This window comes from Bubalus kerabau, chromosome X (genome assembly GCF_029407905.1).
Source record: "Bubalus kerabau isolate K-KA32 ecotype Philippines breed swamp buffalo chromosome X, PCC_UOA_SB_1v2, whole genome shotgun sequence".
In the NCBI taxonomy this organism is placed as follows: Eukaryota; Metazoa; Chordata; class Mammalia; order Artiodactyla; family Bovidae; genus Bubalus; species Bubalus kerabau.
In genome coordinates this window covers 71,411,618-71,429,241 of record NC_073647.1, presented here as the reverse complement: position 1 = coordinate 71,429,241, position 17,624 = coordinate 71,411,618, and the positions used below count along the sequence as shown (strand labels likewise).

At 43.6% G+C, this 17,624-nt stretch overlaps 1 protein-coding gene across 1 annotated transcript in view; it reads left to right on the top strand.

Annotated features, from left to right (window-relative positions):
- Positions 1-17,624, top strand: part of GUCY2F (guanylate cyclase 2F, retinal) — a 136,406-nt gene that overhangs the window by 35,472 nt on the left and 83,310 nt on the right. The window contains exon 3 of the mRNA XM_055563131.1: positions 4,208-5,022. Within this exon, the coding sequence (XP_055419106.1) occupies positions 4,293-5,022 (730 nt within the window). The 5' untranslated portion in view covers positions 4,208-4,292. The remainder of the gene's footprint in view (positions 1-4,207; positions 5,023-17,624) is intronic.

Genomic DNA, 17,624 nt, shown 5'->3' with positions numbered 1-17,624 from the left:
TCTTCGGTGCTCAGCTTTCTTCACAGTCCAACTCTCACATCCATACATGACCGCTGAGAAAACCATAGCCTTGACTAGACAGACCTCTGTTGGCAAAGTAATGTCTCTGCTTTTGAATGTGCTATCTAGGTTGGTCATAACTTTCCTTCCAGGAAGTAAGCGTCTTTGAATTTCATGGCTGCAGTCACCATCTGCAGTGATTTTGGAGCCCAAAAGAATAAAGTCTGTCACTGTTTCCACTGTTTCCCCATCTATTTGCCATGAAGTGATGGGACCAGATGCCATGATCTTCATTTTCTGAATGTTGAGCTTTAAGCCAACTTTTTCACTCTCCTCTTTCACTTTCATCAAGAGGCTCTTTATTTCCTCTTCACTTTCTGCCATAAGGGTGGTGTCATCTGCATATCTGAGGTTAATGATATTTCTCCCGGCAATCTTGATTTCAGCTTCTGCTTCCTCCAGCCCAGCGTTTCTCATGATGTACTCTGCATATAAGTTAAATAAGCAGGGTGACAATATGCCATGTCTTCAGTTGCCCTCTATCAATTGATTACACTCAAATTTATATATCTAGCTCAGCTTTCTGTTATGAGATCCAGTATGTCAAATTGTTGACTTGCTACTTGGAACTTGCTACTTGGTTAGTCTACAGACAACATCAGTTCGACATGTCTAATTGAATACGATATACTTCCCACCCCTTCCTTTAGTGTTCTCTATCTTGGAGATTTGTATCATTTTCCAACCAGTTGCATAGCTCAAAATCATCTTGGAGTCCTCCTTTTTTCTCCCATTACCTTCTACATCTTATCAGGCACTAAGTTATTATTGATTTTATCTTCTTAATCTCGTTTATATTTTTAATCCTTACTACTCTCTTGGTGTGCCTCCTTTCCTTTTTTAAGGTTTAGTTCAGTTCAGTTCAGTCGCTCAGTCATGTCTGACTCTTTTTGCAACCCCATGAATTGCAGCATGCCAGGCCTCCCTGTCCATCACCAACTCCCAGAGTTTACTCAAACTCATGCCCATTGAGTTGGTGATGCCATCCAACCATCTCATCTTCTGTTGTCCCCTTCTCCTCCTGCCTTCAATCTTTCCCAGCATCAGGGTCTTTTCTAATGAGTCAGTTCTTTGCATCAGGTGGCCAAAGTATTGGAGTTTCAGCTTCAGCATCAGTCCTTCCAATGAATATTCAGGACTGATTTACTTTAGGATGGACTGGTTTGATCTCCTTGTAGCCCCAAGGGACTCTTAAGAGTTTTCTCCAACACCACAGTTCAAAAGCATCAATTCTTCGGTGCTTAGCTTTATTTATAGTCCAACTGTCACATCCATACATGACCAATGGAAAAACCATAGCCTTGACTAGATGGATCTTTGTTGGCAAAGTAACGTCTCTGCTTTTTAATATGCTGTCTAGGTTGGTCATAACTTTTCTTCCAAGGAATAAGCATCTTTTAATTTCATGGCTGCAATCACCATCTGCAGTGATTTTGGAGCCCCCCAAAATAAAGTCTTTCACTATTTCTATTGTTTCCCCATCTCTTTGCCATGAAGTGATGGGACCAGATGCCATGATCTTAGTTTTCTGAATGTTGAGCTTTAAGCCAACTTTTTCACTCTCCTCTTTCACTTTCATCAAGAGGCTTTTGAGTTCCTCTTCACTTTCTGCCATAAGGGTGGTGTCATCTGCATATCTGAAGTTATTGATATTTCTCCCGGCAGTCTTTATTCCAGCTTGTGCTTCATACAGCTCAGCATTTCTCATGATGTACTCTGCATATAAGTTAAATAAGCAGGGTGATAATATACAGCCTTGACGTACTCCTTTTCCTATTTGGAACCAGTCTGTTGTTCCATGTCCAGTTCTAACTGTTGCTTCCTGACCTGCATACAGATTTCTCAGGAGGCAGGCCAGGTGGTCTGGTATTCCCATCTCTTTCAGAATTTTCCACAGTTTATTGTGATCCACACAGTCAAAGGCTTTGGCATAGTCAATAAAGCAGAAATAGATATTTTTCTGGAACTCTCTTGCTCTTTCCATGATCCAGCGGATGTTGGCAATTTGCTCTCTGGTTCCTCTGCCTTTTCTAAAACCAGCTTGAACATCTGGAAGTTCATGGTTCAAGTATTATTGAAGTCTGGCTTGGAGAATTTTGAGCATTATTTTGGCAGCGTGTGAGATGAGTGCAATTGTACAGTAGTTTGAGCATTCTTTGGCATTGCCTTTCTTTGGAATTGCAATGAAAACTGACCTTTTCCAGCCCTGTGGCCACTGCTGAGTTTTCCAAATTTGCCGGCATATTAAGTGCAGCACTTTCACAGCATCATCTTTTAGGATTTGAACTAGCTCAACTGGAATTCCATCACCTCCACTAGCTTTGTTTGTAGTGATGCTTCCTAAGGCCCATTTGACTTCGCATTCCAGAATGTCTAGCTCTAGGTGAGTGATATTTTTTAAGGCTTAAAAAATAGTTATTTATTTGGCTGCATTGGGTCTTAATTGAGGCATGCGGGATCTTCATTGTGGCGGACCAGCTAGTCTCTAGTTGTGGCATGTGGGCTCCATAGCCCTGAGGAATGTGCGATCTTAGTTCCCCAACCAGGAATCAAATGTGCATCCCCTGCATTGGCAAGCAGATTCTTAACCACTGGACCACCAGGGAAATCCATCATTTCTCATATGGATTACTACAATAGCCTCAAAACCGGTCTCCCTGCCACCTTTCAACCCATTCTCTGCCCTGTTATTTGAGTAATCTTTATTTTTTTTTTTAATTTAATTTAATTTATTTTTATTTTTTTAAATTTTATTTTATTTTTAAACTTTACATAATTGTATAAGTTTTGCCAAATATCAAAATGAATTTGCCACAAAAAATAGGAATCTTATTATACCATTTCTCTGCTTAAAGCTATTATCTACATGATTAAATCTAAAAGCTTATAAATGATATATAAGACTCTTGGTGATCTGGCCCCTGCCTTGGTTGACATCACAGACCTGAGCAGAACAAATGCCTTGGAATTCTGAGAATCTAATATCAATATATCCTTTTCCTTTTTCCACCTCTGGTCCTTACTTCATATTGTTCCTTCTGCCTGGAAGGCTCTTAGCACCAACCCCCTGGCAACCCCATTCACCTGGCTAACTTTTCTTTGAAGCTCAACTCAGAGAGACCTCCCTCCTCTTCCCTCTTCTGTGTGTGTTAGTTGCTCAGTCATGTCCAACCCTTTGCGACCCATGGACTGGAGCCGACCAGGCTCCTCTGTCCATGGGATTCTTCAGGCAAGAATACTGGAGTGGGTTGCCATTTCCTTCTCCAGGGGATCTTCCCAACCCAGGGATTGAGCCCATGTCTCCTGTGTCTCTTGCATTTTACGAGGATTCTTTACCCACTGAGCCATGAAAGGAATGGCAGTCCCTCTTCTACTCCCCTTAAATTTGGGCTTGGATGACCCTCTCTATCTTCCTCTGTCTGGGCTACTTCAATCATAGCACGTTTTACTCTGCTTTGCCATTATCTATTAACATCTGCATCTGGCCCCAAGAGGGCAGTGTGGTCAAGAAAAATGGACATATTTGAAACTATAATAATAATAATATCACTAAAATAACATTAATTATGTGTTATTATGTTAAAATATTAAATGTTAAAAGCATTTGCTATATGTTTTAATCCATGTAATCCTTATGTAATCCTATGAGATGAGCAGCTATTGCCGAAGTTGAATCAACAGTAATTGGGGATGAATTGAGTGAGAGGCAGAAGAAAGAATCTCAGCTGATTGCTAGGTTTCTGACCAGAGCAAGTATAGATGGAGGTGTCATCTCCTGAGATAAGGATTACAAGAACTAGAGGAACAGGAAGAGTTTGATCAGGGTCGGGGAGAGAAACTTACAGTTTAGGGACTGCCATTCTTTTCATGGCTCAGCGGGTAAAGAATTGGCCTGCAATGCAAGCAACACAGGAGACACGGGATCGATTCCTGGGTTGGGAAGATGCCCTGGAGGAGGAAATGGCAACCCACTCCAGTATTCTTGCCTGAAAAATCCCATGGACAGAGGATCCTGGCGGGCTCCAGTCCATGGGTCGCAAAAGGTTGGACACAACTGAGCAACTGACACACACATTCCTTTCATAATTTTTATTTCCAGAAGCTTCAGGAATAATGGGAGTAATATACCTTTTCTTCTGATTGACAGGCACTTGGACACCCCACTGTCAGTCTCGGAACAACAGAATCACCTTGCAGTATTTCTTCGTTAGCCTGCTGGAAGCAGGAGGGCTATGTTCTTGGGACCCTGGCCTTTCTCCCACCTTATGCTCTGGTTCGCGACTCTGGGAAGACAGCGAGGACAACATGGCCTTGCATCTTTCAAGCTCCTGTGGTGTTTGTGGCTCTTGGTCCTTATGTCTCTCCCACTGCAGGTGTGGGGGCCACCCTACAAGATAGGGGTGGTTGGCCCTTGGACTTGTGATCCATTGTTCTCAAAGGCCCTGCCTGAGATTGCTGCTCAGTTAGCCACTGAGCGGATCAACAAGGACCCAGCCTTGGACCTGGGTCACTCTCTTGAATATGTGATTTTCAATGAAGACTGCCAGGCTTCCAGGGCTCTCTCCAGTTTCATTTCCCACCACCAGATGGCCTCAGGGTTTATTGGACCTGCCAACCCTGGCTACTGCGAGGCAGCCTCGCTCCTGGGAAACAGCTGGGACAAAGGGATTTTCTCCTGGGCTTGCGTGAATTATGAATTAGACAGTAAAAATAGCCACCCGACTTTTTCTCGGACTCTCCCTTCTCCCATCCGGGTGCTGCTAACTGTCATGAAATATTTCCAGTGGGCTCACGCTGGAGTCATTTCCTCAGATGAAGACATTTGGGTGCACACAGCCTATCGAGTTGCAAGTGCTCTTCGGAGCCGCGGCCTACCAGTAGGGGTCGTTCTGACCACAGGACAAGACAGCCAAAGCATCCAGAAAGCTCTCCAGCAGATTCGCCAGGCAGATAGAATTCGCAGTGAGTGCTTTCTCGGGGCTCAGCTTTCAATGTGGCTTCAGTGAAAGGTTTCTGACCCTCACAGCCTAGGATAGCACATTACTCCCCAGTTCTTCATGCATTTGCCCCCTTTCAATCACACTCAGGCCCCAAGACTGTCCTGCTTCAACAGATCCTATTTTATGAACTGAGTACAAGTACAAAGACCTCTGTGGTTCAAATGCCCTTGGGTGCCAGTGCCTGCTTTCAGCGCCTCAGTGGGAAGATTAGCATCAAGAGCAGCTGTGGCCACACACCCTCCATGCTGTTAGGACCTCGGCAGTTTCAGATCAGCCGAGAAGGGGTGTTCTTAGAGCTTTATTTTTGTCCAGTCTAGTCACTGAAGTGAGATTTCCCTTTGATTCCCTTCTGGGTACTTTCCCTCATAGGTGCCCAGTGCCCCTGGTTCATCACCTCTCACTTAGAACGTGTCTTCTCTGGACTCCAAAATGCACACCCACCGCTTCTTGCTTTCCAGTCCTTGAAAACAGGGTTTTTCTCTCTCTGCAGCATACAGTGGGCTGATATGGAGGGACATAGCTGATAAAAGAAAGCATATTAAAATGAGAAACCTACCCAAATTGTAACCATTCCCCTTCCAAGAGAAGTTTTCTGTCCAAAGATGATTCTTGCAGAGACCATGGAGCAACTGTGAAGCAGCAGACTGACCCACTGACTGAGGGCAAGTTGGGTGCATTTTGGGGAAGGGGAGGACACTTCCTGATCTTCTTAAATCAGATGGATGTGTTTTACATATACTTACTGCAAGCCCTTGTGACACTGGGTCTTGATTTTTTTTTTCTAATTGTTTAATCTCCACCTTACTTTTTCCTGGAAAGTAGCAGTGATTTGTGGGAACACTGCTCATCCTCTATTGCAGTCATTCCATCACTTCAAGACAGATAGCTCAGAAACTATTTGTCAAACTGATTACTTCTAGGATTAGTCCTGGTCCCAGTCATTTCCTTAACATAACAATGCACTTGTTAGAGAATGGTCCAGCTTGGGGCTGGCCTGTACCCAGAAGCTCAGTTTAAGTTTTGAGTGTCTCCAGTATTGGACCTTAATTATGATCATTTTGGGAGGATGAGGGCAAGAATATTTAGTTCCAGGAACTACAGTAGTCTGCTTCTAGCTCCAGTCTACAAGATCCTATAAATGTTAAGCAATCAGTGTGGCTCTGATTACTTCATAATAGAGCCTGATACTTTCAAAGCAGAGCACAAAATTATTTTCAAAGATATAAAACCATTTTCAGGGAGGAGTCATGCCAGAAACAAGCTAACATATTTAATATCATAACTTTATAATATGTTACAAATCTTCATGAAGCCCAGTGTCTCCTGCAAGTTTACATTCCATGAGCATTTCACATCCCACCCATTCTAAATAGTATACTCTTTAAAATGACATTTTGTTCCCTACCATGAAATGTTAAATAAATCCAGGCCCCAAAGCTCTTTGGGTTTTCAGACTGAGAGAAGTTAGGATTGAGTACTCAGCACCCACAACTCTTTTGAGGCAGGGAGGTAGCAAATACACTTATTGCTATGCTATGCTATGCTATGCTATGCTAAGTCACTTAGGGCGATAATACACTTATTATAGTCTTACTATTAGAGATTCATTCCCTTAGGTCAATGGTTCTCACTCTGGCTGCACACTGGAAATACCTGGACATCTATTCAAAATGATTGGAGCCAGAGTACCACCTCCGGATATCCTGATGTTCTGGTGGTGAGGGCCCAGCAAAGGTGCTTTAAGTAGCTTCCCAGGTGCTTGCAAAATAAAGCTAGAGTCAAGAACCATTGCTTCAAGTTCATGAAAATGCAAATAAACTTTCCCTACTTTAAGTTACCAGATATTTTTTCTTAATATGACTTTGTTTAATCAGATTGTTTTCTGTATAACAGTGTGGATCAGCTTACTAAGGGAATGAAAATTTTAAGATGGGGGTGAGAGAGTAGATGGGGGCAGAATGGAGGTGGGATCCTGGAAACCTAGAGAGGATGGTATGTGGTTATGGAACAAAGGAAGACCCTGAATAGGGAGAGAAGCAACAGAAAGTGCAATAAGGACTCAGAAAGACAAAGTGAGTGAAGACAAAGCTGTGCTTGCAAGGATTTTACCCTGGGTTTCTGACAAAACATAGGCAGACTCAGATGAAGCATGCTGGGACTTCAGCAACATGAATCAGAATGTGGGTAGGTTGGGGGTGGATGCAGGGAAACTGAGCCATTGGTTGATCTGTGGTCTGAGTATGACCTCTGGCAGTTTGGTGTGCAGTATCCAAGAGTGTGTGGTACTTACACTTGGCACAGCTAGTTGTTGGTATCTGAGGGCACCCCAAGTGGTACGTGGGATATGGTAGAAGGATTTGCAGAAGAGGAGTGAGTCTTAAGGTAAACTTAGTGTCCACTTGATCATTGACAGTAGTGCATCAGCCAATAGGAGTATGAGAAGCAGGATTCAGAGTATGAATGTAAATTGAGTATCGGGACTTTAGCCACGAAGCCTGAGGTTCAGGGCACATCTCTGGTCCCATCAGAGAATGGGAGATCTGGTGAGAAACTAAGTTGGAAGCTAATGAGTATGGTGGTGATTTTGTCACTAAGTCGTGTCTAACTCTTGCAACCCCATGGACTGTAGCCTGCCAGGTTCCTCTGTCCATGGTATTCTCTAGGCAAGAGTACTGGAGTGGGTTGCCGTTTTCACCTCCACGGGATCTTCCTGACCCAGAAATCGAACCCGGGTCTCCTGCATTGCAGGCAGATTCTTTACTGACTGAGCTATGAGGGAAGCCCCAATGAGTATGGATTGGGCCAACAGAACAAGTGAGGACAGTTACAGTACACCAGATTCAGCACATACTAGATCAAATCTCTGTTGACTAAAACACACACACACACACACAATGTGAGAGTTGCGAGTTAAGTTTTATCTGGGGCAATATGAGGACAGCAGCCCGGGAGAGAGCACCTCAGATATCTCTGAGAAACTGCTCCAAAGAGGCAAGGGGAAAGGACAGTATATATGTGATTTTGGTGAAGGAGGAGTACATGCAATCAAGCACATATTTTTTTGTAGAAAGTTTCTGCTGGTCTTGGGAAGCCTATGCTAGTCTTAAGAAACAGCCATCACCATGAATGATTTTAGTGCTTTTCTAGATACGAGGAGATACAAGAATTGGGGTCATAAAGTTAGCTCCTGAAAATATCTAACTATCTGAGGACCTGTCCTGCCAGTTTGCTGGAGCACAGAGTGCCTCATCTCTGCTTTCCACCCTGAACTCCTTCAAGGGGTGTTGAAGGTCAGCAGCTGGAGCGGCACATGATTCAATCCTTGTAGAGGTAGATGGCAAGCACCCATGACAAGTGCCAATTTGTGGTTGACATTTCTAGCTCATTTTCTAGCACCTTTTGACTGGGACTAGAAATATGGTAATACTGTATATAGTATTTATACAGTATAGTATAATGCGGTAATAGTATTCCTAGCTGTTAACTATCATAACCGAAAAAGCACTAAGGTTTTTGTGGTGACCTCAGCTGAGAAGGACTGAGCAAGGCAGGACCTAGCCTCTTCCTTATTCTGCTGGATATGAAGCTACTTCTTAACACTGTGGACCCGCAAACAAACCTTCAGGGTAGGACCTTTTGGGATGTACAAAATATAGTAGAAAGGGATCCCTTCCTTTGGAGAGGACTGGCAATGTTTGGAAGTAATGGAAATAGTTGGAAGACTGATTTCGTCTGACCTGCTCACAATAACAGTGAGCACAGCCCCACGTGACAGTGGTGGTGGCAGTGAGACGTAGTGGTGGGGAGCGAGGGTAGAGAAAGTTAGCTTATTACTGGCTCGTATGCCACTTCTCTTTCACATAAATTTATGTTTCTGGTGCTCACTGGGCTCCTGGGTGGCTCAGTTGTAAAGAATCTGCTGCTAAGGCAGGAGACATGGGTTCAATCCTTGGGTCGGGAAGAGCCCCTGGAGAAGGAAATGGCAACCCACTCCAGTATTCTTGCCTGGAGGATCCCATGGACAGAGGAGCCTGGTGGGCTGCAGTCCATAGGGTTGCAAAGAGTCGGACACGACTGAGTGACTGAACGTGAGCATAAGCATGAGTGCTCACTGGCACCTTACTGGAGTCAGAAGGAATGTCTTTCTTAGAAACCGGTCTAAATTGTGCTTACACAATGGCAAGACAATGATAAAATTTAATTGTAAAGATGATCATAACAGTAATAATGGTTGTGGGCTTTTGGAAGGGGAAACAGCTGGGGCGTTATTAGAGGCTGCCACTGAGACAATGAAAACTCTACAGTTTACAAGGTATTTGCATATAGATAATGTCATTTAATCCTCTGGGTTATCCAGGAGAAAAGGTATTCTCTTTTAAGTTTTACAACACCTGTGGATCTCACATAACAAGTAGGTAGATACAGACATCATTAAAATCAAAGAATGGGGTAAATGAAGTCCCAGAGAAGTCGGTATTCCGTTTCTCCCAGATTGTCAGCTCATTTCCTTTAAGCTTCAGAGGCAATTACCAATTATCTTTGTTTCCAAAAAAGTCATAAAGGAGAGATATTGATCAAAGACAAAGGCCTCAACTTATGGTCAGGGCTGCTGTGTGTGGTTATGGAAGTTGGCCCTACACAAGGGAACCTAGCTGAGTGGACATGAGGGCCAAAATTCGTTCACTCTCCACTCCTTAAACCATGAGTTCTGTTGGAGGTTTTGATCCAGTGGCAGGAAAAAGCATCTCTCACAGGCTGAGCACCTGTGGAATTGCAATTACCCAGAAGTTCTTTTGCTAATTCTCACAAAGACTAGCAGGAGGCCCCACTGAAAAGCTCTTTAGAGAACTTTTCAAATGGCTATTTCAATCCCTCTTCCCTTCTCCTCACCTTTTTGCCTATCAATGCTTGGCTGATTGTGAAATCCTTTCAATTTGGGTTTACCAGGCTGTTGAACCATTTGGGGATTCCTTTAAATCCTTCCAAATTGGGAATGCTTAGTTACAATATGATGTTCAGTAACTAGGACACTGTCAGAATGTCTTTCTCTTGTTCTTCCAAAATCAGATACCTTATTACTACCTCATTGTCAGGGATCTGGCCAGCCTCTGCCATCTGTTGAAGATTCTTTTTTTTTTTAATATAAATTTATTTTAATTGGAGGTTAATTACTTTACAATATTGTATTGGTTTTGCCATACATCAACATGAATCTACCACAGGTATACATGTGTTCCCCATCCCGAACCCTCCTCCCACCTCCCTCGCCGTACCACACACACACCAAAAAAAAAAAAAACAACAAAAAAACACAAACCCACCAGTAATAATGACAACATGATAAAAGCTAATATTTATTGAGTATTTATTATATGTTAGTCATTTTGCAAGGGTTTTATATGGACCATCTCATTCAATTTTTGCAACAGCCCTGTAAACTAAGGCCAATTACTATTAAATGCACTTTATGGGTGAGACTTTGGAGTCTAAGAGAGATTAAATACTTGCCCAATACCACATAACTAGTGAGTGGACGAAGGCTGGTAAAGAATCTGCCTGCAATGCAGGAGACTCAGGTTTGAACCCTGGGTAGGAAAGATCCCATGAAGAAGTGAATGGCTACCCACTCCAATATTCTTGCCTGGAGAATCCCATGGACAGAGGAGCCTGATGGGCTACAGTTCATGGGGTTGCAAAGAGTTGGACAGGACTTAGTGACTAACACTTTCACTTTCATGGATGAGATTTGGAGGCTGCTGCTGCGGCAATGGCACCCCACTCCAGTACTCTTGCCTGGAAAATCCCATGGATGGAGGAACCTGGTAGGCTGCAGTCCATGGGGTCGCTAAGAGTCGGACACGACTGAGCGACTTCACTTTCACTTTTCACTTTCATGCATTGGAGAAGGAAATGGCAACCCACTCCAGTGTTCTTGCCTGGAGAATCCCAGGGACAGAGGAGCCTGGTGGGCTGCAGTCTATGGGGTCGCACAGAGTCGGACACGACTGAAGCGACTCAGCAGCAGTAGCAGCAGCAATACCATTAGATGTGGAGCCCTCATGAATGGGATTAGCGCCCTTATAAAAACAGACACAAAAGAGATGATCTGGGGGCCTGCCCCGCCCCCGCCAGCCGGAGTGCTCTAGGTGCCGCGTGGAGACCCTCTGCACCCATGCAAACATGGCGCTGCGAGGGGTGCAGAGCTTGCGGGCCACGGTCGGCAGCCTGTGCTCCATCTTGGCACCCAGCGCACCCTGCTCGCCACGGCCCTGGGGACTGCGGGCGGGTGCCGTCCGGGCACTGAGAACCGGCCCCGCTGTGCTGTCGGTGCGGAAATTCACAGGAAAACACGAATGGGTAACAACAGAAGATGGTGTTGAAAGAGTGGGAATCAGCAATTTTGCACAGGAAGCTTTGGGAGATGTTGACTGTAGTCTGCCTGAAGTTGGGACAAAGTTAAACAAGAGGAGTTTGGTGCTTTGGAAAGTGTGAAAGATGCTGCTGCTGCTGCTGCTGCTAAGTCGCTTCAGTCGTGTCCGACTCTGTGCGACCCCATAGACGGCAGCCCACCAGGCTCCTCTGTCCCTGGGATTCTCCAGGCAAGAACACTGGAGTGGGTTGCCATCTCCTTCTCCAATGCATGAAAGTGAAAAGTGAAAGTGAAATCGCTCAGTCGTGTCCGACTCTTTGCGACCCCATGGACTGCAGCCTACCAGGCTCCTCCATCCATGGGATTTTCCAGGCAAGAGTACTGGAGTGGGTTGTCATTGCCTTCTCTGATTTGGAGGCTAAGAGAGGTTAAATAGTTGCCCAATATCACGTAACTAGTGAGTAGGAGGGCTAGGCTAAGTATTCAGGTTAATCTAAAGTAGTGCCTCCCAAACCTAAGTGTGGGCAGAATCCCCTGGAAGGCTTACATCCCTCCTCCAGAGTTTCTGACTTGGCGGGGGGGGGGGGGGAGGCTAGAATAGAGCCCTAGAATTTGCATTTCTAACCAGCTCAAGGTAGTGCTGATGCTGATGGTTTGGGGATCATACTTTGAGAATCACTGGTTTAATGAAAGACTTAAGCTCTACTGCCTCTTATGTACTTGAGGAATGCCCCTAAGGCATACTCACTTAAGATCCTGTGTTCCATGGTGTATAATGCAGCCCTTCCATTTTTCTCTCTTAACTTTTGGTCCCACTGATAAAATTATTTTAAGTGCCTCCAAGTGATAAACATTATCCCATTTTTCCTACAGTAGTAATAATAGTGATAGTATAATACTATGACCAAGAACCTTAGTGCTGATAGGGAATTTCGTATAGTTAAATGTAAATCAATGTGAATGGTGAAAGGACAACTTGCTCTCATGAATGGGTCTGCTATCAGTGATGATATAATTATTGAAGACCCAGCCCAAGAGAAAATCTATAAACATCTAGGCTTCCTGCGTTTAAAAGCCCTCATCTGGGCTTCCTTGGTGGCTCAGTGGTAAAGAATCTGCCTTCCAATGCAGGAGACACGGGTTTGATGCCTGGGTCAGGAAGATCCCCTGGAGAAGGAAATGGCAACCCACTCCAGTATTCTTGCCTGGAAAATCCAATGGACAGAGGAGCCTGGCGGCCTACAGTCCATGGGATTCAAAAGAGTCAGACACAACTCTTGTGTGTGTTTGAACATACACACACACACACATCTGCATAGCAGTTTAGGAAAAGTTGAACAAAACATATGTTGCAAGATATGAAGGAATATTAAAAATGTAAGCTGGGCAGTAATGTGAAGGCAGTAAAAGTACTTGTAATAACAGTTTTACTGGGTATGAAAAAGCATGATCTAATACAGACAGAATGGCCATTGAATGTAATATGTGTCTGACAGCATGCTGAGCTACTTGAACCAGTTCAACACTGGTGGCAGGTACGTAAGTGGTGGTCTCAGGACTTAAGGCTAAAAATGTGTGTGGTGTCCTTAATTGATAGAAATAACCACACATCATGTACTGTGGTGTTCTAAAAGTATGGTTTTTGAGGGCATCTTGCACTGAATCACACTTTGGGGTGGTGGTTGGGAAACATGCAGATTCTAGTTATGTATCCTTTTTATAGAGTGGGTAGGGGAGAGCTGAGAGGAGAATGGTGTGAATCTACTTCTATCAGGCTGTGGCCTCATGGGTGTGAATCCTGGGGGAATGTGAGACCTGGGATAAATCACACTGGATACCCCCTTCCCACTCTGGACTGCTTATTCTCTCCCATCTCTCTCAATATCCATTAACATGAAATAGGTTAAGATGAATGCTAGTGGTAGGAACGGGGAAGGCAATGGCACCTCACTCCAGTACTCTTGCCTGGAAAATCCCATGGATGGAGGAGCCTGGTAGGCTGCAGTCCATGGGGTCACTAAGAGTTGGACAGGACTGAGCGACTTCACTTTCACTTTTCACTTTCATGTATTGGAGAAGGAAATGGCAACCCACTCCAGTGTTCTTGCCTGGAGAATCCCAGGGACGGGGGAGCCTGGTGGGCTGCCGTCTATGGGGTCGCACAGAGTCGGACACGACTGAAGCGACTTAGCAGTAGCAGTGGTAGGAAATGTCACAAAAGGTTAAAATGAAAATCAAGGACAGTAGAATGGAGGGTTTCTGTGGATTGGGAGCAGTGTTGTAGGCTATTCACAGTGTGAATAGGACTTCTAAGAACTTCTTCAGCACTAGCTAGTGAAAACATTTTCATCTCACAAGATGTGAGACTGGGCTCAGATTCCTCCACTAAGCACTCTATAGCCAGGAATCTGGGAGAAGTAAACTTTGCTTTTGGAGAAACACAGTTTCTATATCTCAAGGAAGTATTAGATAGAGTATTGTAATATAGGAAGAGAAGTAGGAGTTGAGTGACTTGGGAATTAGCTTCTAGAGTTTCATGACATTTTCTGCTGCTAGCATTGAAGGGTTCTGAGCACCCTGCCATAGTGGGTACCACAGTATGAAGACATAGCTGTTAGACAACTCAAGTGGGGCTCAGGTGGCTCAGAGAAAGTGCTAGTATCACATCCTGGTGAGATGGGAGCTCAGGAGGATGTATTTCCTGGTCCTTGTTTAGGCCATAGAGTGGCTTGACAGTTAACAATCAGGACGGAAACTTACAGATTAATATTATTCAATGATTACCTGTTGACCTAGACCTTGCCAAGGATTTAGGGTTTCTGTCTACTAATCCTTTCCTGACAACTTACAGGTAAAATCCCATTTTAATGAATGTCATTTTGAGATAATAAAGCTATTTATTAAAATAATCATGTAGAACAGGTGCATCCATAAATCCTTATTCACAAAGCACACAATCTATTAAATTAAGCTGGTGTTGTTTGAATTCAGTATTTATGCTTTCTGTTTTAATCATGTTCAATAGCAAAGTCTTACCTTGCAAAAAATAGAGTATACTGTAATTGTTCCCTCTTGAGTCTTCCATTTCATCATCTGTAAAATAATGAGGGAGTAAGAGGAGGTAGATGGTCTCAAAGAGTCTTTCCAGTCATAAAAATTCTGACTCTTTGCCTGAAATGACCTCCGTGTGGGCCAATGAAAGGCAAATTAAAAGTAGAGGTTCAGGTTGAGGGTAAGGTCTTGAGCATAGTTAATGGCACAAGCATTAAAGACAGGCATGTTAGTATCTACCTGCCCAGCAAATATCCCTTTGAATTGTTCCTCCACACTAACAATCTGAAATGCCCATGTCTCACATCTCAAGGAACCCACAAAAGATACCCAATTCATAACTTCTGTTTCTGAAATTTTCAAATATTCATTGTATACTTGGTGCATAATTATGTACCAGGATACAGAAATAAATAAAATACAGTTTTTTTTTTTTGCTTCAGGGAACTCATGGTTTCATAGTAGAGGCTGACATAAATAAATAAGGGCAATACATCTTGTAAGTGCCATGATGGATGTCAGTTCAGTGTACAGTGGGGATCTAAACCAGTGTCATAAGTTGGTACCCTGGAAAAAAAAGTATGGCAGATGGAGGTTTGTCTGCAGGAAGCTTATTGGGGGATTGCTTTCAAGGACAACGTCTGTAAAGGAGAGACAGCAGTAGGGTTGGAAAGAGAGAAATTAAACTGTCATGCAGCCACAACAAAGGTCCCAGCCAGTCCCAGGGGGAACTCTGCAGCTGGGATGGCCTTTCAGAATTGTCCAGAATTAAGGAGTGTTGGCCTTTATGCCTCCATATTGACCAGTCACTGGGCATAGGCTGATGCAGAGAAAGGCATGCAGTGTTGTTGACTTAAAAAAGATAGTCACAACCTTAAAGTAGAGAGTTATTTTATTTGGTGGGAATGTTCAGGACTCTGAGCCTGGAAGACAGCATCTCAGTAGCTCTGACAAAACTGCTCCAAGGAGGCAGGAGGGGAAGTCAGGCTATATACAAGTTTGTGACAAGGGGAGCAGGCAGTCTGATCATCAAAGATCAGGTATCAAGTTAAGGAATTTAGCATGCTGTGTAAGGGCAGATGCAAGCCTCTGGGCTTGCTGGATTCACTCCCTTCACATGCAGCTCAGCCTTCAGGGGCAATCCTGTGTCCTTGTTCACCTTGCTTCTTGCATCCCCAGCTCCTCAGCAATTATGGTGGGGGGCGGCAGCATCCGGTGGATTGCAGTTTTGGAAGCCCTCATTCACATTTGGAGGCCAGAAATCGCTGATGGCTGTGACATTTCTTGCTGATTAATATGGCAGGAGATATTTTCATTTCACAGTGTGATAATAATTGTTTAACAGCCAGTTTATGGGGGAGGAGGGAAAAGCCCTGATTTGTAGCATTTGCTGATTCCCATGGTTTTGTAATGCCCACCATGGCCAATTTCAAGCTACCAACATGACATTAACTAGCTCAGAAAATCCCTGAAAATATAACCATTGGCTCTTGTGAACCAGCATGAGCCGGCTCCAGTACACTACTAAGGGGATACAATCTTGGGAAAGGTGGTTCTCCTCACCTGAGGCCAGTTCCCAGGGAGGTATCAGCTATTATCTCCAAACATTCCCAAAAGCTAGGAGAAAGAATGTTTCATTACTGAAGGTTGCATCTGGCTGGCACACCGCAGCACCCGGTACACATAGTGTATGTTAAAATATTTGTTGTATTTCAACCAACACGAAGCACTTAGTTTTATATGTTTTCCATTCAGTGAAGTAATTTTAATATTCCTTTCCCAGGTGGCGCTAGTAGTAAAGGACCCGCCTGCCAATGCAGGTAGACATAACAGACCTCAGTTCAATCCCTGGGTTGGGAAGATCCCTGGAGAAGGAAATGGCAACCCACTCCAGTATTCTTGCCTGGAGATTCCCATGGACAGAGGAGCCTGGCGGGCTACTGTCCATAGTGTCACAAAGAGTCAGACACGACTGAAGTGACTTAGCTCAGCATGCATGCACAAGTTATTAAATGAACTTTATCTTTCTTGGGTAACCTTGGTCTCATCAACTAATCTGTCTTTGTAGAAGAAAGATGCCAATACTAACCTACTTGCCAGAGGTACTGTTGGAAGAACTGGCCAGCTACCTGAAGCACCTGACAAAACTCAATTTTCCCCCTCAATGGACATGTGACTGTACCAACTTGACAGCAATGATTCGTATTTAATAGTATAGCCAAATTTAGGGAACTCTAGACCTTCGGTCCTATTTTTTCTTCTAAATCCAATCCAAAGTCTTGTCAGACCTCCCTGCCACTCAATTTCCCCATTATACAATGTGCGATTATGAATCAGGGAGGTTGAATTCCTTGTGTGGTTCATGAACTAGCTCCCGAGATATCCCTAGAGTATTCAATGGAAAGTTTGTGCATCAGAATATATGTAGAACCTCTCAGGATAATAATATTGAAGGAGCTAAAAGTCATTTGAAAGTTCAAGTTATGGTGTATGTGTGGGTGGGTGTGTGTGTTTGGTGTTTAAATCAACTTCATAACTTACTAGGTATGCCTTAAAAAATGAAGGATACTAGCTCTACCTCAAAGAAGAAATTTTCTGGGGGTATTTAACAACTGCAAAGATTTTTGAAAATAGAGGAAGTAATATGTAAATGCCCAACATCAGTCATTGAATGTAGTTTAAGCATACTCAGTTCCTGAGATTAAAGTTTCCATGTAAGCATGTATAATTAATATTTACCAATGGCAATAGGGTCTTTGCCTTTCTTCAAGGAGCTCAGAGTACTTGCCAGGCATTATCTAATTAAACCACTCAATGTACCTGTGAAATGCATTGGAATCTACATTTTAAAGATGTGGGCGCTGAAGCACAAGTGGACTTAAACTAAACTCATTTAGCATGCCAAGGGCTAAAATGGATATAAGACTTTCAGTCTCATTATCTAGCTGCCATTCTTCAACCGTGGCCAATCCACTCTATGCTAGCATAGCCTTGCGAAACAACATAGTTTCATAAGTCCAGGAAGAATTGGAGTGAATGCAGAGTAATTCCAATTATAATGAAGTGGGATTTTCAAAAATTGAACAGATCACCTGTAATATTATTATAGCAGAGTATGAGTTAGTGCCATTCATGTTCTATAA